The sequence below is a fragment of the Solenopsis invicta genome, chromosome 1 (genome assembly GCF_016802725.1).
Source record: "Solenopsis invicta isolate M01_SB chromosome 1, UNIL_Sinv_3.0, whole genome shotgun sequence".
NCBI lineage: Eukaryota > Metazoa > Arthropoda > Insecta > Hymenoptera > Formicidae > Solenopsis > Solenopsis invicta.
Genome location: NC_052664.1, coordinates 31,107,403 through 31,132,435, shown reverse-complemented (window position 1 = coordinate 31,132,435; position 25,033 = coordinate 31,107,403). Strand labels below are relative to the sequence as shown.

The window sequence follows — 25,033 nt, the reverse complement described above, 5'->3', positions numbered from 1 at the left end:
TAAAATGCACTGATTTGCAAATCTAGCCACCAATACACATTGTCTGCAATATCATCTCCCGTGTGTATCGCTAAGAACACTGCCTAATTTGTCTCTTTATATTCTTTACTTCGACCGATGTCATTAAAGTTCGCATAGTTTAGAATGTGTGGGCATGTGTGATCCCGTTTAGGAGCATAAACTCGCACCTTTCACGTCAATATATAGATAATATTGCGTACTATATACCCACTTTTTAGTTCGTGACGCATGTTAATAATATCACTGTTTTGAAAAATGATACGGCATGAATGAATCAATGCGAGAAAATAAACTTAATGATTCGAAAACACAGTGATACAAGTAATGTTCTGCTTAGCGTTTAATGCAAATAAAGAGTTTGCAAGAATTAATATATTGCATTTGTCTTTCGGGTTACATGGGGCGATATAATTATCGGGGAAAGCTACGATAAATAATTGTGTAACTTATTACAAGGTACTAATATTCGATACTACAGTCACGGCAACAATACACTTTGATCGAGTGCAATGTCGCTGATTGCAGGATGAGATCTTTTCAGACATTTTACTAACCTTAGTAAGAATGACTTTCTTACGAACCCAAAGGCGGAACTGTGAAAAATTCAGTAACCTTGAGTAGCAAACTATACTTGACTTTCGAGCAACAGAATGTACTGTCAACACCGATAGGACAAGAGAAAATAATCATATTGTTCAGAATCAATAATATAATTCGTGAAACAAGCTGGCATGGTATCCTCTAAACACAGTCTGCACTCCACTAGCTCACCTTTGTTCTTACCATTGCATATGTCTCGTAAATTAAATAAAAATTCTTTAATCGTGTGTCAAGTTTCCATTCTTGTGTACGATCGCATATCTGCGATATTTGTACAGCGAAAAATGTACAAAATTACATGACATCTTGTTCTCTAACTCATTTACAAGACGAAACTTGACGCCACATTCTTACTTGCATTAATATAACGCAGCACTTAAGCTACATGAATAACGCCGTCCTAATAAATACAGTAATTAATAAGCACAATTCAGCAGCTTAAGAAGACATTTGCGTTAAATCTCCATTTGAAAAAATTGTTTATATCTAATTTGTAACTTCCTTCTTGCATAGCAAATATTATTCATACGTTTTTCGATTGTTTTTTTGCCAATAAAAAATTGGTTAGGCACAGAATTCATATTCTTTTAAGTTCTTAAATCTACCACCAAATCATGAGGCATTGCGTTTCTCAAATCAAGATTATCGAACTATAGAAACAAAATATGTGGAAAATTTAAAAAATTACTTTCTTACAACTATTAATTACGTATTAGAGAAGACATGTGCAGCTTACGTATAATTATATTACAATAGAAAATTAATAATTTTTCAATATAATTTAAAATATTAAATTACATTTTTGTTCTAATTTATTAATTCAATTTAAATATAAATTAATAATTATTTTAAGTTATTTCTAATATAAAAATATTGATGTAGAGTTAAAAAAGTTCATTACATAAGTTTTTTAAGATTGATCAAAATTTAAATTCAAACGTAACAATTATTATATTATACTTTCATTGATATTGTAGAAGAAATTACTATTATTAATAAGAAATATATTATTGTTTTACACTACTTGATTAATATTAAGCAATATTTCATCGTTTTATACAAATGTATATAGAATTAAATGCCACATGAAATGGTGAGCTGTTTTTTTTAACAACTATAAACTTCACGTCTACGACTTCGTCACTATTTTTGTTAATAGAGAATTTCTTATCATTCTAAATTGATTTTGTAATATTTAAACAACACACTCAAAAGAAGACAAGACATTCACGAAAAGTAAGGATTTAAAAAAATGTAGAAATACCTCTGTTTCAAAGACAACCCTGTTATATTTGGCGATGAGAAAGAGCCCGTTAATAATCTAAATCATATTTGTATATTCATGTGTTTGTAAAAATGTATTGTCTTGAAAAATTTGGGCGTAAACGTGAGTATGAAAATCTGTGCTCCATAGTGCATCATCCATTAGGAAGTAACAAATCTTTTTTGCAAAGAACTTGAAAATACAAAATACTTTCCCGAAAGTGCATTTGTATACCTGTTTGTACATATATGTGTATATTAAAATATACAGATATATGTATTGAAACAGGTAGTCCAACATAACCCCATGATTTTGAATCTCATCGAAGAAATCATTCATATTTTTGTGACAACTATTTAGTTACAAGTAGTTCTTTGTTCCCAAGTAAGGGTCTAATAGTAACAGTTTGCATTTATATCTAACCTGCTTCACTGTCGCTTGAATCGGTACTTGATGAAGAAAGCGAACTACTGCTGGAGTCACTATCACTGCTACTACTGCTTGACGCCGACAATCGCGAAGGTCCACTGGCACCACCGGTTCCAACTACATCAACAGACTTACTACTGTCTTCTGTAAAAAGTACGTACAAATGATTTTGTTATATCCTAATTTCATCCACACTTTGAATATATTTCTTGATATAGAAAATACAAAGCTTTGTAGAAAAATTATTTAGATGCTAACCTTTCTTGGCAGTTTTCTTGACATTGCCTAACTGTCCTGTTACATCCTGTAACCTCTTTTCCAATTCTTGTTTCTTTTCTGCCATTTGTTCATCCTTAGACTTACCACTGACTTTTTTGTCTGTTAACACATTGTAAAATGATATATAAATATATAGGAAATTTGTTGTGTCACAAGTATTTGTATGCGTATGCATGTGCGAAAATTGTAATGATACTATCATACTATTGAATAAATTCAAAATTAAATTAAACTTATTAATTACATACTACAAAAAATATATTATATTTCATTAAAAACATAAATTTTAAAAGTATAATTTTGTAAATAAGATTTTAGCTTTACTAATACCTTATGAGAATTTTAATATAACACTAACTGAATAACGTTATAATTACAATGTATATAGTACGTTGCCATTGCAAAAGTGGCAGCTAAATTATTTTATAAACTCAAAATAAATTTAAATTTATAGTGAAGCTTACGTGGCTTCTTTCTGAGGCATGATGCAACATAGCTTTCCAGTTCTCTAAGCGTCGATGGCTTCAGTGTCTCAAAATCAATTTCAATTTCATCTGGGTTTGAATCCCTCAATGAAGGTTCCCGAGACTGTATTATGTGTACAACACGACCTAATTTATCACCTAAAAAAAAAAAACAAAAAAAAATGAAAAACCCAATATACATTTTTGTTTTTATCCTCCGCCTTTATAATTACAAACAAAAAAATTAAGATTTAAATAGAATTATATTACAAAAATAGCAAAGAGTTTGAAATTAAATATCAAATACATTATCATAATAATCATTCTGCAAGTATATATATACTTAGTAACGATTTTATACTATTATATTACAACATTTATAACTGGATTGTCTATTAATAAACAGTTAATAAATAGTTCTATCTTGAATATTTTCATATATATTTTCAGATCTCAATCAGTACAATATCTTTTGCTATATACAATATTTATAATTTATTATTTCATTTTTTATTGTTACTATAGAGAATTTTTTTATCTAACATATGTTACCTGGTAGTTTATTAATATCCAAACTAAGCTGCCTCTTCTCATCATAAGACATTGGTTTAGCATTGTCTTCATCTTCTGAATCAAATGTGATTGGAGGTGGTTGATTGCCAGTATTTTTCTTCTTGTTCCCAGTAGATCTGCTGTTAGCCTTCGGCCTTTTGGTTGCGGTATTCGCAGTTGTGGCAGCTTTTCCAGGTCCCCGTTTACCTTTTGGCTTAGCATTCACTGCTGTTGGCAAATGATGCCCTAGGCTTCCTGCAGCATGGGTCTTATTAGGTCCTACTGCTGTAGTTTGATGATGAAGATCACTAGCTATGCCACCAGGCATTTTCAAATCGCCTGCACCCATTGCAACACTAGCTATACTAGCACCAACACTGTCGGACACATTGGGAATCCCACTCGGTTTCATAAGTTCTTTCATGGCACCAGTATGACTGGCAACAAGACTGCTGTTCTTATTGCTCATTGGCTTTGATTTTGGCTTATCTGGTTTCTTCTTTTTGTTTTTCTTTTTACCGGTCTCCTCTACTAATTTCCTCATTTGCTCTTGCATAGCTTTTAACTATAAAATAATGTATAAATTATATTTTTATGTTTATGTATAAAGTAATTTTTATTTCAAAAAGGCATACCTCCTGCTGTAATTCAAGTAATTTCTGAGTACGTTCAACTTCAACTGAATCATCACTCTCGGAAGAACTATCTCCTCCAGAACTACTACCGCTACCACTGCTACTTCCTTTCATAGCCACCATACTGCTACCCATTGGTTCATCGGGAACTTTAGCATATCTAATCCATAATTAACGTAATTAGAATTATGTAATTTTATCATATATCCAGATTTTGAAAAATTTCAACTAACCTCATCTCAAATATATCTTGTAGTTTTCTAGCCATTGAAACAACGTCATGATCAGGAGGGTTATACTTATAACAATTAGTAAATATAAGTCGTACATCACTCGCAAATTCATGCGCAGTTTTATATTGACGATTATCCATTTTCGTCTGTAAAAAAGATTAGATATTTTACGTTAAAATATTTGAATAATCTAGTTATTATAACAAATATAAACGTAAAATTTGTAATAATTTATAAATTTAATTATATTCTGTATATTTTGCCTACATTTGTGATTGTATTTATACAATAAAAAATGCATACCTTTACTGTACCAAGATCCATAGGTTTCTTGATAATCTCATGATAGTCATGAAGGCCTAGAAGTTCTGCATCAACAGGTTTGTAAAAAGGCCAAGCATAGGGCTATACAGTATTAAAAAAAAAAAGATTAAATTGCATAATCAATATCATTTGTAATATTGTATTAGCTTGTTATATGTAAAAAGAATATATCACAATTACCGAATGTTTTTTAGCGAATAATTCTTTCAAAATATCATTGCAAGACTTTAGTGCTTCAGACAATTTTTCTTTTCCTTTGACACCAGCATGGGGAGGCTAAAAAATAAAAAGAAATACTACGTGACAAATTTGATATATTAAGCTATAGTTTATCTTATTTGAAAGTCAAGTTTCCTATAGAAGATAGATAATTATATCAACCCTTTAGCTTATTTTTTCAAGTACATAAAACATATATTTAAGAGATAAAAATATGGTACATTAAATTTTGTGACTTATAGCAAAAGATTCTCATTATTAACATGCCATAAAATATATAAATTTTTATTTAATATAAGTTTGTCGTTTGATGGTAAGACAACACAAATGAAAGGAAGGAATATGAAGGAATAATAATAAATGTACCTGCTGGGCCATTGCCCCCATAAGAGGCATATTGGCCTGATGGTATGGCACTAAGCCGTCTTCCGCTTGTCTTGTTGGCTGAAACAGCCACGACATGAATTGTTTAATTGTCGTTTAATGGTACATTATTTTATTAATTGCCAATAGGTGTGGTTAACATAATTAATGAAATGATATGATTTGATATGCAAGGAATCAGGACGTTTAATTATGATTATGTAAAATATATAATGACAATTTATACTTCTCTCATATTTAACCCTTAAACACATATTAAAAATTCTCTTAGATTTTTGATCGCTTACTGTGTAAAGACGGATTGAGAAAACAGATTCAGGCTAGGTGGAAAAAAAGTTTGAAGTCTTCTCTATCGACTGCTACAATTGACTAACTTTATTGCTTAACTAACTTTATTGCTTAACTAAAATAAAATGGCACAAAAGTAAAATTTTTTCGGGAAGGTCTCCCAGACCCACTTTATGTGTTTAAGGGTTAAGAAAATGTCAATAAAATTTTATTTATTTTATATATTGTGCTTTTATATATAGGAATCTTATTTTTTATAAAATACATAAAAGCTTCAATTTTTAATAAAAGTACACTCAAAACTTGAAATTACACAAGTAAATGTAATTTGATGTAACATTTATTGTGCATAAATATTTCGTTTTTTAGCTGCATAAATATGTCATATTTCAAATATCAAATTCGTATATCTTTGGTGTTCAAACATAAAATAGTAATAAAAATGAAAGAAAAAAATACTCACCTTCTTAATTTGCCTGCCAGATTCCCTTCTCGTAGGTATTTTGGCATTCTTGGAATCCATAGGTGCATACAATGGATCAAACGCGTTTGCAGTAGGAGTTGTAGTATCAGCTTTTCTTTTAACTCCTTTTTTGAGTTTGGCAGGTTGTGACGGAGGCATTACAGTGGGTGTTGCAGGGACTTGTGGAGGTGGCGGTACGGCAGCAGCTGTTTGAGGATCCATTGCTGGCTGCGCATGGTAACCCGTGGTTGGAGGGACAACTTGCTGAGGCAGAGAATTGTGAGTAGCCATCGGTGTGACACCCATACTTGATGGTGGAGCGATGGTAGTTGTATTTGTGCTTCCAGGTACCGAAACTGGTGCCTGAGTACCAAGAGGTGGCATTGGTATTACGCCTGTTGTTCCAGCTGATGTAGCAGAAGGTGTTAAACTATTTGGTACACTGGAAGTAACGGCGGCTGCACCAGAAGATGGCCGTCCTCTACCTGCTCCTGGAGTTACTGCACCTACTCCTGGTCCACCAACTCTTCCAGTTTTCTTGCCTTTGGGTCCTTTCGGAACAGGTGGATCTAATTCCACCTCTTCCTTCGGCATTTGGGCAACCTAACAAATTATTAATACTATCGTTTCATCTAATAAAACGATATTACATCTATATATACACATATGCTTAACTTCAATTTTTTAAAATTAATATTAATGTTTTTATTTAACAAAAAATATAGAAATGTGTAATAAGGAATATACCTTCGTAAGAAACAATTTTTCGAGAGCTTGTGCCATGACTACAACATCCTCTCCTGGCTTGTTGTAGACATAACAATTGGTAAACATGGTATTGAAATCCTGAATGCATTCTTTCCCACTCCAATAATACGAATTCTCTAGCCGCTTTTTGATTGTGCCCAAGTCCATTGGTTTTTTGATGATTTTGTGATAATCCTTTTAAATAAAAAAATTTTTGCAATTATTCGCACTATAATAAAATTATTGTAAAGTTCCAGTAACACATTTTACAAATTTATGTATATTCTGTATTCGGTATAATATTTATAATATTTATAATATTCAAACGATGTAATTTTAACATACTGGTAAATTGAGTTTTTTCGCATCTACAGGTTGTTGGAAGGGCCAGGCAAATTGATGCTTCCATACTGGCTTCAAAACACCTTTTTGCAAAAATTGCAACTGATTCGTGATACGTCCTGGACGATTCGGTGGTGGAACGACCGGTGGTTGAACTATGCCATTCACCGGTTCCAGAGGTGGTTCATCACGTGGAGGCGGTTCCTTTGCAGGACTCGCTGGCGTAGTTGAAGCCTTGCCAGGTATACTCGTCTGTATTGTTCATTTTTATTTTATTAATTATATTACATATATAAATAAAATGACGTATTTTTCAATTACTTATGCATCTACATTGTAACATTTTTAAACATATTACGTAAGAAATCTATTAAGCAGATCACATTTTGCAAACCATAAAATTAATAAATCTACTTAATACTGACATGTTCGCACATCATTAATTTTATCAGTATCATGCATTTTAGATTAATAGCAATACTCATATGCAGTGTTTCCAGATATACATATGCAACTATTATTATTAGATTTATGCTTATACAGATTTCATTTGTATTCATTTTTCAATATTTTCTAAACTTAATATGTTCTAATAATATATTTTTCATATAAAATGCACATGCGGTAGTAAAAAGTTAATAACGTTAAATAAAATAAATTAAATTAAATAATATTAAACATAAAATAAAGATTGATTGATTATAAATAAAAGTAAAACATTTTAATACAAATTATTAAAACTAAATTAAAATATATTCAGGAAATTCAATTTCCAAAGAAATGCAATGACATTGTGCAACATATCTTCTTTCTTAGTTCAGGTATCTTTTCTTTTTCTCAGTTTTTTTTTTCTTTGAATTTCCATTTCTATTGTTTGGGTTAATGTATCGTTGAGATAAATAAAAACTATAGTACACAGACAAATGTGACTAGTAAAACTAAAATGAACAATAACAATTGAAACCATGTGGTCTGAAAAATTCCAAACTTAGAGTCAGTTTCCTTAATATAATTCTTAAGAAAACAAGCTTATATGCTTCAGATATGATTATTAAGTCAGGTAAGTTTCTTCTAAACTCTCTTACACACAAAATTTTGATATTTTTCACAAAAAATGTATGCAAACGCAATAAACATTATTTCTACAATTACATATATTAATTGCATTGCCACAGTAAATATCAAAATTAATGTATGTAATCTGTCTATATTTGTAATCATTAATTTTCTTTGTTTTCATCTTTCCAGAAATTGTAAATATATACTCATTTCGTATTAATTGCAACTAAAACAAGCAAATATCGTTATAACTCAATATAATAACGATACAAACTGAATGTATCTAATCGACCGTAGCTTTTAACGACGATGTAAAATTTAAGGAATAAAGAGCTTTTGTCGACCCACAAAAAGTTCATTCATTTTACTTGCACTTTTCCCTTTTAATCTGACCTCAGGTTTTTGTCCTTTTTTTCTAATGAATATATTCTAATTCATTCTTGAATATTCTCCGTTTTAGATAAAAGAAAGTGCATGTAAATCAAATAGAGCTAAAAATCATTTATTTACTGTCGCGATATTACGAAAAATTTCAAAGAATAAATGTTATATCAATAGTTTTTACATTCGTAATTATGTAAAAAGATGTTTGAACAATTTCTACATGTTCGTAATGTGATTGTCAATATATACGTTATTAAATATATGTATATATTTATTTATATACAATTCTAATTATTTATAATTACATAAAATAAATAAAAAATAAAATTGTAAATAATTATACATAACTATATACAATATATGAAATGTAAATCTTTGTATTCTTAACTGCTGCCGAAAGCTATTACTCTAAAAAATACTATGTAATATTTTCTTTTCAATTTTTAAAATTATATGTAAAACATGTACGTATTTAATATTTTTATACAAGTTTCATAAAATATAATATTTTTATAAAATATTAAAATGTACTTTTATAAAACATTTATATCTTACAAAATTTTGAAGAAAAATATTCCGGCATTTTTATAGCATTAGTCCTAATACGAGTCTCTAACAATTTTTGGAAAAAATCAACGCTTAGTATTATCCACCTAGATAATATTGTTTATCTAGAATGATTAACGCGATAGAAATCGTTTCATTATCACACAAGACAAAATTTTTGTTGATACGGGGAACTTATCGGAAATACAAATAGAAATAATCAATTTCAAATATATTTATGGGGTTACTGAACACTTTTAGAAACGAAACACATTGTCATATAAAAAAGTAATTCGGACATTTACATTTAGAATAAATATTTATGAAATTCAAAGAAATATATAAACATGAAAATATTATTACGAGTTGACTATAAGTGTATAAATCAGGAACAATCAGAACAAGATTATATATACTAGTATGTATGTATGTATTCCATACATTTGATGTTTCATATATACAAGCAATTCGCATACGCACATGGCAAATTATATTTAGGTGGAAACCTCTTTAAGAATCTGATTCTATACTAAACTTTATTTTTAAGAAAGAATGTTTTTATTCAAATTAAAAAAGTGGCTGAAGAAAAAATTACTTTCATTTATTTCAAGAGTAATTTTTACAACAGCATAAAAGTATCAAAAATTTTATTTCTAGATTTTTTATTTTAAAGTGTTTACTTAAAGATTTTAAACACTAAGCAATTTCTAAAAAAATGATAAAATATCGTAAATTAGCCAATACATGTATATGGTAATTTATTAACGCTTCTAATTATTAACTCTAATAATATATTACTAGAGTCAATAATTAGAGACTGGTTATACAGTAATTTTGCCAAAATTGTGTAAGAGAAAAGGTTAAACATGCAGTAAGAACGAGAAAAAGCTATATTTTTCAGTCTCTTTTATTTTTTCCTCTCAATTGACAAAACTTGAATTAATTAAAATTGGCTGTCCTATGACCAGACTCTAATTGTACTGAATATCTAATGGTTGCATGTATAAAATATAATACATAAAATAACAAAATATAATTTCATTACAAGATAAAATTTTTCCATATAATTATATTTAGATAATACATATTTAAATAATTTATATATTATAAAGAAATATATAGTATATATATTAATTTTAATACATGTATATACCTTTACATATACATACACACACACACGCACGCATATGCACATACACATACACACACATACATATATATAACTTGTTGTATTTATTATACGTTATTTATAAATATTTATAAAAATTATGTATATACATATAAATACAAAATAAAATGACGCAATTATAAGAGAACTTATGAAACAAGTTAATAAGAACCGTTTAAATTAGAATAGAATATAATTTTATAAAAAGATAATTTTTCTAAAAGAAGGAAGAAAGAGCTAAGAGAGTTTTATAAAACCGCGTGTTTAAGTTGTATTAGGGTAAGTTTTTTTACAATTTCCGCAATTTTTAGGTCTGATAAAAGAAATTAATATAGCAATTTCTAATTAATAAAAATTTTAATTACCGTATATTTTGCTAATTGCTCCATTTTCAAAATACTGGAAAAAATTTAGCGAAATAAAACGAGATGGTTCTGAGCACATGATGTTACTCGTTGTATGGTCAACATCGAAATGAGAGGTACATCAACAAACGACGGCTGTTGTAACAATTTTTGAAAATGTAACCAATAAGCAGATTTTGTTTTCCAAGAACAAGAAAGAAGTGCATGGAATCCAACTGAAATCCTAACAATTCTAAAATATGCTCTTGGAAATCTTCACGCTTAATATTTCAACTACAATAGTATACGGTTAAATAGGAAGGTCTGTGTTTCCTAACTACCTGAGTCCCGTTACGAATAAAAATGAAAAATAGTTACAAAAAAAAAAAAAGGAAAATGCAGCAAACAATTGGACATCGATATTTGGAAGTATTTGTATGCGTCGAAAAGAAAAGCCCTCATTAATCCTTGGACATCATACATTATCTTTGACAATGATTGATACCACATGGTTCAAAATAAAGATTTAAATGTTTTGTTAAGTACTAAATCTTTTGTAATATATAAATGTAGAATGAATAGCGAAAATGGAAGGAATATGCAACGGTCATAAAACTTTTTAAAACGTTGGAGACATTCAAATGTCTTAAGAATTTTTATGCTAAATTTTTAGTTATATACTAATTCCACAATGTGTACATTGCTGAACAGTAAAGAAAAACATATTTTGTATTAAAATCGGTTTTTGTTAAAATTTTTACGTTGAGTTTTTAATATAGACAAGTATTAATTTAAGAACGTATTACACATATTTTCAAAATAATGAAAAAAAATTACCGATTGTTTTAAATGCAAAAATATTGCATTTGAAAGTATCAAAAAGTGGGGAAGATTTTCTAGCTAGATTAAACGTTTATTTTAATAGAAAGAAATAGAAATGCGCTTTATTGGAAATGTAATAAAAAACAACAAAAATCTGAATTTTTTATGTAAGAATGTGTTTTGTTTATTTAAGATTTATGCAAATTTTCATTGTGATGCAAATATTAGCTGCTCTATAAATAAACAAAATTTATTTATAGAATAACTAACTCTTTGCTTAATAAAATTTTGCTTAAATCACCTTGAATACTTAAGATACTTATACAACAAAACTGAAACTTGTGTCATTACGTTTTTTAATTTTATTAAAAATAAAAAATAATTAGAGACATATATTGTTTATAAATAATAAAAATACAACAGAATATTATAAATACATCTTTCATACGTATATAATTTAAGGTTCTTTATTTAATTATTAATACATATTTATTTAAATATTAACATGCTTATCAAAATACATTTTTAACATAATAATTATTTAAATATTTTCTGTTAAATTGATATATAATATTTCTTAGTGTTAGAATAATACAATTTATAGATAAATAAATAAAATGTAAATATCAATACATAAATATTAATTTTATTGAAGAAATGCTTTCACAATTTGTTTCAAATTTTGTCAAAGTATTATATTTTTTGTATTATTTTTTTTTACATTATTTTGTGTGTAATACTTTTTAATATAATCATCTTGTGTTAAATTAGCATAAAAATTTAGACCGTTTGGCATATAAAAATATATTAAACTTCCAATTTTTTTATTGTGTAAATAAAAAAGACGTCTATATTTTAATTCGATTATTTGATTATAATTTTTGAAAGAAAAATGAATACATACAATGAACGAGATATAATAAAATAAACAGAGAGCACGCTTAAGCGCGCCTTCACGCGTTACTGCGCATGCGCGAGACTTGCTCCTCCATCTGAGAACACTGCACGAGTATGTATCATATATTTGTGCGAAATATATTAATAGTTGAATATATAAAATAAAAAAATGTACGACACGAGATTAAAAAGATGCTTTAGACAACTTTCTTATAAAAATAATAAACAAAAACAAATTTTTATTAAATACATAAATGTAAACTGTTAATAGAATGCACTGAAAGTTAATGACCCCATCCATGCAACGAGCGAATTAGGCTGCTAAATATTTAATTTCCATAACCACAGGCAAGCGATTTGGAATTCTGCATAAGAAAATTGTTACTAAAGACTAACATTTAAAAGTGAGAATTTAGAAATGAAATATAATGGCACTTTTTTTTATAGCTCATGCAAAACTGTAGAAACAAATTCACATCGTTAAACCAGAAATAATTGGTATAATAATTTACGACACTACGTTTATACACTGCATAAAATAGCGTATAAGCTATAAATATTTATGTAGAAAATGTTTACAATATAAATGCTATGCAATACAAATGTTAGATATAGTGAGCAAAGCAAAAGAGTTTCTTGCCTGTACAGTAATACCAATAACAATAATATTTTAAAATATTTTTATGTTGTTTTTTGTTCGCATCGTAAAATTAATAGAAATTTATAGAAATATGTTTATATTGTTTACTATTGATAGTGAATAAAGCAAAATTCTAGATTATTTATAACAGCATGAATTATTAGTTGCCAATTTATATTTCAACATATTCTAATCGAAACCATAGTCAGCAAGGTTTCTCACCTTCGGTATATTACACAGCCTTTCTCGCTCCTCCACATCTAACTGTAATTCATACATACTATTCAGTCAAACAACGCTCTTTTTTTAGAATGTTGAAAGATTTATATCGAATGTTATGCAAGGAATGGAAAATACAAAACAATATTAGGAATTGTGTATTCAAACACAAAGAAACTGATTAAAAACAAATATAAAATATATTACACAGATACAATCACATAGCAAAGTAATAATTTCCAAGATTGGAAATATTGGAACAAAATATTAAACATATAATTTATACACATCTTATAATTCTTCCCAATTATTTCAAGTTAAATATAAACGATTGAGGTTTATATAATTTCACATATTTTGCTGAGAATGCTGATGCTGTGTAATATGTAATGCGTTGAAACTGGGAAAATTGATAGATAGCATGGCTATATTACAGGATTTTTAATGCAGCTTTTAAGATTGCATAGAATTAATATAAGCCAGGTGCATTCTGCACTATATCACAAATATAAAATTTTAATACTAATTACTCACAGAATTGTTCTGCGAGATGGTGTCCACCTGCTGCATCTTGACTTCGTTTCTGCAACAAAAAAAGCAGGGCATGATAAGTTTCCTTTATAAAATAGAAAAAAATATAATAAAATAAAAACTCATTATATCTGTTAATTATATGGCTTATACTAAAATATTTGGTGAAGTAGTAACATCAACTTTGTAAGAAAGAGAAGAAAAGAGCCAGTATCAGTTAATCCTATCTAATAAAATACTTGAATGTTTGATAAAAAATATTTCTTTTTTATTTTATTTACGTTTTTATATTTGCTTCATTATCAAGATGAAATTTATCAAATTTTTCTCAAGACAATTTTCGTGATTAGCCAGTTCACATATAATCTAACATCTTTAATGTGTAAGGTACATTTGACAAGTAGATAGTTTACTAAATGTATGCAAGATTTGTTACGTGTGTGTGTGTGTGTATATATATATTTTTTTTCCTTTAAATATGTATTTATAATATATGGCTCATCCACTTCCCGATAATGAACTTCACCTACCTTTCCGACATATATGATACATAAATGCTACGCAGCAGGTAACTGCCTTACGTTGATGCTTGACGCTATGAGGCTTCATCAACAATTGAGATGGCAAGTATATATTGCAAATTGAGCATGGCAGCTCATTAATTGCTTGCCAAGACGATTGCGCTGCAACCAGGAGTATTGGTGCCGAGGAGGCATAACACTACACAAGCCTACCGAGTGGTAGTACTTTGAATGTCAGCCCTGTATACTGCAGTGAGACTCCGTACCTCCAGGTAAGACTCGCGACATTAGCAACATCTGGATAACATAACAATAGGACCCCATATTGTAACAACCCCAAAATTGTTTCATCGCTTTAGAATGATTTTTACATTGAGAGATACTCTCAGGGAATTTATATATTATTTAACATATCATGCAAAAACTGAATCTAGTGGTACATGCTGGAAAAGCAAAATCTATTTCTTACTATATTATTATATGTTAACAGATTTTTTTAGATGTATAAATTTTTCTTTTTTCATATACTGTATTATCTTCTTCAAAAATACTGATAATGTTATATAATATGTAACAATCTAAAATAATATACAGGCTGAACATTACGTTGATGCAATAAAAAATTATTAAAGCAAATTACTGTGATACACTTGTGCTATTTTAATAAAATACTTAATCTCGGCAAATTATTTATACAGAATATCAAAATAAAAAGAAAGAATGGTTCTGTGCCAGTTTTCTTTCAAGGTGGATACAATTAACATTTTAATTAATATACATTTACTCAATATTTTTCAAGGTAACATAGCCTTATAAATTTCTTTCCATCTTAATAACATACATTTTTTGTAAAAAAAAAGGAATATTTCTATAGATATGTATAAACTAAAAGACATTAATTTATAATGCCTAACTTAATTCTATGCAAAAGGAATGATTAGCTATAACGATTAAGAATAAAATTACACGAGAGAAGAGATCTTCAACGACAATAATTTTCATAGAGAAGCAACTGGGGTTTCACGAGGGAATACATGATAGAATCGTCACACATTCGATCAACCCTGAAAATCTTCATTTGCAAATATGAAAAATTTTCAAATTCACTTGCACCTGAAACTGGATGCGAGATTCGGCGCGTATCCCAGAGTTCTTCAGTGATCGGAGTGAGCCAAAATGGAAAGTTTGACTAAAGTAGCACAAACAAGTGTTACACTGGTATAGAAAGCGAGGAGGCTGGTTAAAACTGGCAAAATTGATAATGCGCAAGGGAAGACCACGCATCGCGTCTACGACGATCGTCAAACCCCGCCGATCGTAGAATCGTTGGTTCGTGGCTGCGATCGAAAAGAATTCTGACAAAACGAGCCAAGATTCATGGCCGCGACGCGTGCGGCCAGGTATCAGGGGCAGACAGATAAGAAGACATCGTCTTGCCGCGCTCGGCGCGAACAGGTGCTCGAAAAAGTCATCCGAGGAGGAGTAGGAGTGGAGAAAGGCGAGATCCACGAGCGAACGCGAAAGAGAAACAAGCGTGGCGGCGAGGACGGTGATGAGCAACTACAACTACAATAACGACGACGACGGACGACGACGAAGACGACGATAATAATATGATTTTGATGACGAGAATGATAATGATAACGATATCGATGACGATGACAGCGACAACGATAATCGCGAGTTACCAAGCGAAGGACGAGCCGGAGAGAAAGGCAAGAGGAAGAGAGCGGATCCGCACCCAGTCGACGCACAACAAACGTGAGTGAACCGCCGCACGGACGAATCGTCCGTCTGGCCACAGGCAGGCAAGCAAGCAGCCGAGCGAAGCTCGGCGACTGGCGCCACGGGAAGAGAGAGAAAGAGAGAGAGAGAGAGACAGAGAGAGAAAAAGAGAGAGACGGAGATGACGCCGTGAGAATTCGACGACGCGGACGGGCTCGAGGCGAGGATGGGGGATCGCCCTGGCGCGGCGCGCGCGGTACCTCGGGCAGGCCGCCTTCACCGGACACTCGGATTCGGCGGCGTAGGTCTCAACATGGCGGTACGGCCGTTCGGGAAAGAAAGCTCCCAAGGGCCCGCGCTGCGCTGCGCCGCGCCGCGCCGCTACGTCGCACCGCTGCGCCGCGCCGCGTTCATGCACACACCGCCGCCACCGCTACCGCTGCCGCCGTCGCCGTCGTCGCGCGACGGCCGCGGCCGTAACGCGCCACGCGCGCCTTACGCCTATATAACGCGGCGAGAATGGGGCTCGCCACCAGCCAGCCCTCCCGGCGTCCCGCGCGATCGCTTACCTGATCAGAGACGGAAGTCCGCTTTTCCGCACAAACGGGAACTCAATCGGAAAAACACTACCACCACGGCCCCCAGACAACGCTCGCACTACGCTTTCTCTCCCTCGGCCGTTTAGTTTGGTTGGTCGGTCGGTGTTATGGCCGCCGCTCGAGTAGTAGTGGCCCCACCGTATATCACCTCACTCACTCTCACTCGTGCGAGCGCGAGCGCTCGGCTAGCGTACGCGAGACGAGACCGAGACCGAGACGGTACGACGGGTGTACGCGGAGACGCGGTCCGATCACACAGACTACAGTGTCCCAGACTTACGCGCGACTCGTCACACGCATCAATGGCCCACGTCGCGGCTCGTCGACGTTATCCTCGAGCTCCGCGCGGTCGTGTCCCTTTCCGTGCCCATGGCGATCTCGGATCTAGAAACTAACGATCGCAGCACCAACAATGGCTACGCATTCTTCCGCGACGTACCGAAATGGTCCCGTTCCATCGTTCCTTCCGTCCGTCTCTCCCTCGCCACCGCAGCGGCGGAGCCGTTGCGCGTGCGCGCGCAACTAGCGACACCCTGCCGCCGTGCCAAACGCAAGCGCGCCAATTACAAATGCACTACAGCGACGTCTAACGTCTCCCGGCTCTTTCCACGAAATGGATCTAGCGACGATAAATCGGTCCTATATACTGAACTATCGATGGAGAGTAGGCGGGGACGTTTGTCTCAAAACTCTTTTCTTTATCTCTCTCTCTCTCTCTCTCTCTCTCTCTTTCCCCTTCCGAGAGGACCCCCCTCATAGCCGACGTAGTAGCAGGTAGCGCTCCCCAATTTGCCACGGTGACGCTCGGTTCTCTAAAAAAAGGGGTTCATCAAGGGATAACCGATATCGATTGACCTCGAATATCGGACACGTTGCTTAAAGCTACAAAAAATATATGTATATGCATTTGCGCTTATCAGACTTTATTTACGTTTATACGTGGTATACAGTTTAGCAGTCAAAGATCAACGGTTAATTTCCACCGTTCCATGTTTGCCCGATTCATCCCTCAACGCGGAGAAACGTGAGTCCTGGCAGGGTTGTTAATAATGCTAGAATAATAATTAAAAGTTCGTCGTGTCGTCGAAGGACATTCATCGTACTCGCGCGTGCAGCGGCGATCGCCGGGACGAGACCTGACGTCGCGCGCGGCGCGAGTTATCGCCGCGCGGTGCCGAGGTAACGGTCCGATTCCACGATTCTGCTGTTGCCACGCGACGCATCATGGGAAGGCGCGAGGAGACGCAAAATCCATAATTACCGACCGCCGCCGCGTGTCGCGACGAACGGCCGTATCGAGTGAAGGACTCGGCGCGACGATTCGGAAGAGCGTGGCCGACGGCACGTGGCGTGCGCGCGAATTTCTTCCGCGTAGTTCTCGCGCGTAAAGATGCGTTCAGACTCGCCGTGTGACGCGTGTAGACTCGTGTCCGATGGGGGGGAGGTGGGGGAGGAGGGCGACGGTCCGTTAACGCTCATCCAACATGGCGATACGAGAAAACGAAATCGATCTCTTTCCCTCGCGCCCATCGTGGTCATGAACGAGCGCGAGAAAGCGCGCGAAACGCGACCACGTTGCGAGCAATGTTGTGACGCGGTGTCGCCGAGATGCTCCGCGACCGTTCCGACGCAAAGTCCCTGTCGCGAGGCGTAGAACGTGACGAAGTCGCGACGGCCTTCGCCGACGCGTCGAGCAGGATCGTGGACTCGTGACACGCCACTACGAGAGTCAAATCAAGAGTCGGGTCGCAGTGGCTCATACCTCCGGTGGCATGCTCGTGAAAAATATAATTTTTCAATAAACTAACGTTTCTCGTCAGTCTTCTCTTAATTTCATGCTCCAAAGTCCAAGCGTACGTGGATTCGACGGTCCGTCGGGAGACTCCTGGCGGACGGCCGAACGCACGCGGTCCACACGACGCCCGACGGCGTCGCTCCTGCTCGTCGACGACGACGACGACGACGACGACGACGACGACACAAGATGGCGATCCCTCCTGTGTGTGCATGTATATATGACTCCCGCGTGTATGTATATATGGACGCACGTGTATCACTCGGAAACTCGAAACCGTTTACTACCTCGCACTACTACGCCGTACTAAACTCTCACCGCGTGGAATACCGATGCGTGGAACGCCGCGACACGTCGCTCGCAGATCGAATGCGACAACTGTGTCACGACGTGACGCGCGGGAGAGCCGAACTGGCAGATATATTCTTGACATTGACAAATCCGCCTTCCCGCTTTGATGACGTAACGTAATAGGAAAGCGGGAGGGGAGGAAAGAGAAGAAAAAGAAAGAGGAAAGATACGTACGGACGGCGATAGGTATACGCGCGATGATGCGTCCGACTTTGCGCGTTCACTCTTTCCGGTCCACCATTTAACTTCGCGTTCCGAATGACGATTGGCGGGCGCAGGTGGCGTCTTTCTGACGCGGCCCAATCGCATCACCGGAAGACCGATATTGATGAGTCATTGCGATACGACGTTCCGATTCCGATACCTGACCAATATGAGGCTAACGGTAAACGCTTTTTTATTAGCCTTCCTGATCGAGAATTTCCGAATTCTTTCAACTTATGTTTAGGCGATATATATCGTCGTTCTCTGATATGAACAAGAATTTCTTATTTGTACAAGATACACGCTCCCAATATCTGCGTACAAACAATATGAGAAAATGAGGAATGATTTTAAAGATCATCTATAAACTGCCACGTAAAAGTTCCTATCAAAGACACGTAGTCAAACACGTGTAAAAATTATAAGCAATATTGAGAAAGAAAACGTCAACATTCAAAAATACGTTTGATATTAAAAGTAAAATCGATCGACTTAAATTTCTAATAATTAGCAATCGTTAAATGCGGTTTCTGTGAGAATGTTTCTATTATGTACGAGTATATATCGATGAAGAGTAGCGTTCCTTTTTGATTTTTTCCCAACAGGTTTAACAATGCACACATTTCGTAAACATGGATATGATAAAATTTCGCGGTAGAAATTTTAAAAAATCCATATAACAAATTCAATTGTATAATTTATACGCATCAACAGAGTCGCGTTGAATACGGGTAAACATAAACACGTGGCGCACGTGGTACGTGATGCAATCGAACAAATTGAAATTTTAATACAATATCAATAAAAGCGATATAAGAGATTTCTAAGAATTATTATTCGAGTATGGATGATTTTATCGTTCCCCGAATATTTATAAATTTTTCTATGGGCACACGTGCATTCTATGTAGTTTTTTACCAAACTTGTGATGTATAATGCAATCGAACAAATTAGTTGAAATTTAAATACTATGTTAATAAATGCAATATGAAGAGATTTTTAGGAATTATGTTGTTCAAATATGGATGTTTTTCTCTTCGTTGTTTTCCGAATATTTATGAATTGATTTTTACGTTTTTCAATGGACATTGTACATAATTCTTTTGAACAAGCAATATTTAAATATATATTTTTATTAAAAAAACCTTTTTCTCATTATCTATTTACTCTCATGACTTATTTTAATTTATTTCAAATTTTTTTATCTAAAATTTTTTCCCAATTTCCACAATCAGTTGGTTCTATCCAAATAAGTTGAAACTGATACAACATCATCACTCTTATCTCTCTAAGAACATATCAATCAGTATTTTTGATGTTAGAATGCTTTATTATTTCTTATTTAACAAAATTCCAACTTTTTTAAACAAAAATTTCTCTTGATCTAAATACATATTATGGAACTATTCAGAATGGATGTAAAATTATTTAATTATTTCTTAGATTTCTATTGTATTTCCTAGGGAGAGAAAACAGACTAATTCCATTTAGAATATATTTGGAACAATTCCAATACTTTGAAAAAGTTAGTTCTCTGAAGCATCTTTCAATTTCAATGAATATGTTTGCTTTGCATCACACATTTGCTCTGAATAGACCTATTAAAATAAGAAAACAATTGTCTTTTTTTATTACAATATGTCACACACATAACAGCAAGTGGTGTATCTCTGCATATCTCTTGTATATTTTATTATAAGCTTCAAAATTTTTTCCTAATTGGCTTTAAATTTAGTGAATTATAAGTTTAAATATCACGAGTGGCATTTGTCACATTTATTTCTTCATTAGTTATTAATTTTTAGTCATCAGAAATGTGTTTAACATTATGTATATTTAAATATTTATTATATGCTACATAGAACTAAATTATGTACAAATAAAATAAATCATAAGTAAACACAAATAATTTTGTTCTCATTTTTATCCATTAAAATATTTATGAGCTCTTTACAAAATTGTAATAAGATATTTAAATAAAACATGATTTTTCACATCATAAATTCATAATGAAATAACATTGTTTCTTTTATAAGATTTACAATTTATATAAAATACCAAATTTTAATCCATTTATTTGACTAAACACGTTTGAACTTATCCCAATGTGTTTGTCAATGCACACAAATTTGATCATTTAAAAAAATTTTTAATGATTTTTAGCAATTTCATCATATTAATACTAATAAAATATGTATATGTTAAATACCTGTTAAAAAAAATATCAAAAAGTATAGGTAGAAAGCTAATATAAAAATAAGATTGTAAGCTACTTTTCATTAAAATAAAATTACATTCATTTTAGAAAATTCTTCAAATTGTGAAATCCTTTCTTGCAATTCATATAAATTTGAAATTAAATACATAATACATTATAGCTTTTTATTAGACAACTCCCCAAACTTCTTCAAATGCTGTACACAACTTACTACATGTAACAGCACCTGAGAGAGGATAATTACTAATTGAGAAGATTTCTTCTGTGTAATCTGTTTTGACCTATAAATAAACAAAAATATAAAGCATTTATGGAATGTTTTTTAATGTAATACTAACAATATTGTTTTAATAACTTACTTGACCATGTGCCATAGCTCCAACTACAATAGCAATTGGATCTTGGTCAGGTACAAGCTCTCGTGGATTCAATACTTTGTTCCCATTAAATGACATCAATATCTTATGACAACCAACTGGCAAATGATTCGTAATAGGATTCTTAATTACTTTAAGAAGCTTCATTGGTCCATCCGTTGCTCTGACACCAAATTTATGTAATAGTTGGACTGTAATAAAATACTTAGTATCTTAATACATTAATAATAAATTTATCAAGTGAAAATAGATTTTCATTTAGACTTAGACAACTTAGATTTACACAATTTTATTAAATTTGTAAGTAATGTAAAAAGTACACAAATGTAATATAAGAAAATATTATAATATATGCACAGAGGTCATTTATAAACTTAAATATAATAGTCTATTTATCTATTACATATTATATTAAAAATCAAGTGTTCATATTTACCCATCAATCCAGCAAAACGTTTGAACGTTCTTGGTATCCTGGTTTGTGGATTAATTTCTATCAATACATTTTTTTCCGTATGTACATAGACTTGCAATAATCCAGCTCGATTTAGCGGACTGTCCATTAACATTAACAAACACTGATGAGTAATGTCTGGCCTGCACGTACCAGGATCGCGATTATTTTTTTTCAAAATGTGCTTATGATCGTCGCAGTTCAACAATTCAAAACTATGTCCAACCTACAATTGTACAAATTTTCACGATGGTGTAGATACGGAAAATTAAAATCATAAAAACAAAGTAATTAATAATAAAAAATAATTAATAATAATAACAGAAGCATTGCTGCATTCATAAACATCGACAAATATAAATGGAAAAATATAACCTTACTTTCACAGATTCCAGTTGAGCATTCTCCAATATAACGATAAGACGCCTCTCTTGATTTTTAATGTGACCTATTTGCATATGTTTAGGACCTGGATCATATTCGTAATCATCTTCGTCACGCTGTTTCCTCTTGTTCCCCATTTTAAACGTTTAAAGTTTTATTATTGAAATTAATTTACACGTGTGATTCGTGAGAACACTTGCGATTATATCGACACAACCGCATACTTACAACTTACGAGACTGTAATGCGAATGCGCTGAAGTTGTTCCAAGTCATTGTTAGATGGCGAAGCGATATCATTATATTTGTATCAAAATCATAATTAATCTCTTTCTCTCTTTGTTTATAAAAATCTCTATTTATAAAAGCTATCTTTACAAATAATCACCACACTATATAGAGTATTTTATAACAAAGGGCCAAGTCAGGCCAAGTGATTGCATACAGATAGACTAGGATCAAACAGAATCGAAAAATGTTCTTAATAGTGCCATAAATAAATTATTATTAATTTATAAAAATAGCGGAATCCACCCAATTTACAATCAAATGCAAACACGCAAAGAGATACAATCACCTAGCGTTGCTGATAAGTGCATGAAAAAACATTTGGAGATGTGCTCTACGTGTCAGGGTGCGTTCACATGGGATGCGGAATGACGAAACTGCGGAACTGCGAAACGCTCGTAATTGGTAGCGTCTTCATTCCGCCGATTCCGCCGTTTTCTTTTTCCGTTTTCAGCGGAATAACTTTTCTTAACTAATCTTCTTTCTGCGTCGGAAACTCGAGATATGAAGCAGCGGAGAAAATGCAAAACACGATTAAATGCGACACAACTTCGCACAATACATCGCATCCATATGACGACGAATGTTGGCACGAATGCCCGACAATTTACTTCACTTCCGACACTCCATGAAATTCTCGAAACACTCGCTCGCGTCAAAAACTCGTACGGGACGAGGATGCGAGTTGAAATGCGCCGCGACACGCCGTGACTTTCCCCCGTCCCCACTAACCGACGTACCGACCGATTGTTGGCACTGCGTAGTAGCGGCGCAGCGGCGCGCAGGCGTCAGTCACGTGATTCATACGTCACGCCGCTACGCAGTACGCAGTGCCACTAGTGCCAGCAGTCGATCAGTTAGAGAGCACGGCGGAAGATCGCGGTGCGTCGCAGCGCATTTCAACTCGTATTCTCATCATCCCGTATGAGTGTTTGATGCGAGCGAATGTTTCGAGAGTGTCGCAGAGTGTCGTGGACTGCCGAAAGTGAAATGTCGACGTTCGTACCGACATCCGTCGTGTCCAATGCATGGTGCGAAGTCATGTCGCGTTCAATCGTGTTTCGCAGCTTCTCCGTTGCCTTTTATTGCGAGTTTCTGACACGCCTGAGCACCAGAAGGGTTTTGAGAGGTCCGAAAACGAAGGCTTGCGCGTTCGTGCCAAGTACGAATCAAGACAAATCGTCGTGAGGAGAATCTTGGATCCTTTGTGTTGCTCAGACGACATTGATCGGTCGCGATGACACAAGTCGCGTCGCGCGTTTAATCGCGTCTTGTCCGTTGCTCCGTATCCCGTATCTCGAGTTTTCGATGGACGTGAGTACCGGGGGTGCCGAAAACGAACCAAGTGTCGCACGTTTGTGCCAAGTATGAATCGAGAGGAGGAGGATCTTCTTCGAAAGCGGCGGCTGAGACTACGGGACGGAGCTGGACGAGCGATCAGCAAACGGTGAGTCTATTTATTTGTATAAATATCTATTGTTTATTCGCCCCCACATTTCAGACACATTTGTGTCTTGTCCTCATTGCGCTCGTATAAATTGCGACTAAATGAATCGTGCGTAAGCCGTTAGGTTAGGATAGAAAAAATTTAAAGTTTGGGTACGCGCGCTTGGAACTCATCCCTTCGCCAGGTGTGCCAACAGACACAATTGATGTGCTTTCCGAGGTATTTACCGACTGTATGTATATACATTGGCATCGTAGTGTATGTTCACGTTGTAGAGATGGCGTATGGCGTCTCGAAAAATCGTATCAGCTAAATCGTAGACATAGCCAGGCTTTTTCTTCTCTTCTTCCTTTCGATTTTCTCGTAAATTCTATCCTATCCAAATTTTTTTTATGCGTACTTTTATTGTACAGAAAAATTGCGATTTTCTCTTTTTTTTCTGTTTGCAATTGTATACAGAATATATCATTTTGCAATCTTCTGATGCAGTCTTCGTTGATCAAATGCACTATGATTTTGTTTCAATTTTTTTAAAAGCTCGCAAATAACAATAAATAATTTATTAAATTTCATTGCTGCAACTGTAGATAAATAACCGTGTTGTTATGTTGTATACGTATCTGTCTTTTTGAAGCAAAAGCGAAAATGTAAATCAAAATCGGTACACATACACAGTCGGTATTCTTAGAATATTATACGAATATTATTAAAAATTATAATAATATTAAAATATTATATCGAGAATATAATATTTTTTAATATTAAATCTAATATTTTAGGAATATTATTTAATATTAAATAATATTGTGTTATAGGG

The 25,033-nt window shown here is 33.7% G+C and overlaps 2 protein-coding genes across 16 annotated transcripts in view; both read right to left on the bottom strand.

Moving 5' to 3' along the window:
• The window catches only part of LOC105201608 (homeotic protein female sterile), a 32,754-nt gene extending 12,585 nt beyond the window's left edge, over positions 1-20,169 (bottom strand). For 3 of the 13 annotated variants that reach the window (XM_026134489.2, XM_026134490.2, XM_026134497.2), the window contains exons 1-16: positions 16,670-16,884; positions 14,385-14,672; positions 13,858-13,906; positions 13,327-13,368; positions 7,248-7,496; positions 6,903-7,097; positions 6,156-6,758; positions 5,387-5,464; positions 4,982-5,077; positions 4,781-4,882; positions 4,478-4,623; positions 4,245-4,404; positions 3,610-4,174; positions 3,058-3,216; positions 2,573-2,692; positions 2,309-2,458 (exon numbers count right to left, since the gene is read on the bottom strand). In XM_026134489.2, the coding sequence (XP_025990274.1) occupies positions 2,309-2,458; positions 2,573-2,692; positions 3,058-3,216; positions 3,610-4,174; positions 4,245-4,404; positions 4,478-4,623; positions 4,781-4,882; positions 4,982-5,077; positions 5,387-5,464; positions 6,156-6,758; positions 6,903-7,097; positions 7,248-7,496; positions 13,327-13,368; positions 13,858-13,906; positions 14,385-14,395 (2,725 nt within the window). In that variant the 5' untranslated portion in view covers positions 14,396-14,672; positions 16,670-16,884. Of the gene's footprint in view, positions 1-2,308; positions 2,459-2,572; positions 2,693-3,057; positions 3,217-3,609; positions 4,175-4,244; positions 4,405-4,477; positions 4,624-4,780; positions 4,883-4,981; positions 5,078-5,386; positions 5,465-6,155; positions 6,759-6,902; positions 7,098-7,247; positions 7,497-13,326; positions 13,369-13,857; positions 13,907-14,384; positions 14,673-16,063; positions 16,188-16,669; positions 17,512-17,630; positions 17,752-18,507; positions 19,000-19,019 lie in introns of those variants that run through there. The other 10 variants (XM_039456451.1, XM_039456484.1, XM_011169703.3 and 7 more) reach the window with 10 other exon arrangements.
• A 786-nt stretch (positions 20,170-20,955) lies between these two features.
• LOC105201670 (ribosomal RNA small subunit methyltransferase NEP1) lies at positions 20,956-23,510 on the bottom strand. Of its 3 annotated transcripts, none has more exons than XM_011169793.3 (5): positions 22,711-23,510; positions 22,479-22,607; positions 22,081-22,324; positions 21,627-21,835; positions 20,956-21,548 (listed from the first exon to the last, which is right to left on the bottom strand). In XM_011169793.3, exons 2-5 carry the CDS (start codon positions 22,554-22,556, stop codon positions 21,435-21,437), a joined length of 645 nt encoding a protein of 214 aa, XP_011168095.1. In that variant the 5' UTR covers positions 22,557-22,607; positions 22,711-23,510; the 3' UTR covers positions 20,956-21,434. The 3 variants fall into 3 exon arrangements, with proteins under 3 accessions (XP_011168095.1, XP_039315563.1, XP_011168087.1); XM_039459629.1 differs by having other exon boundaries at positions 22,718-23,510; XM_011169785.3 differs by having other exon boundaries at positions 22,479-23,510.
• Positions 23,511-25,033: the final 1,523 nt, after the last annotated feature.

Bases quoted from the DNA above. Each gene is read 5' to 3' on its own strand.
- LOC105201670 (XM_011169785.3), bottom strand. From the start codon at position 22,619: ATGGGGAACAAGAGGAAACAGCGTGACGAAGATGATTACGAATATGAT. The intron at 22,325-22,478 runs GTAAGGTTATAT...GTACAATTGTAG, and splicing joins CTCAACTGGAATCTGTGAAA to GTTGGACATAGTTTTGAATT. The intron at 21,549-21,626 runs GTAAGTTATTAA...GTTTATTTATAG, and splicing joins GAGCTATGGCACATGGTCAA to GTCAAAACAGATTACACAGA.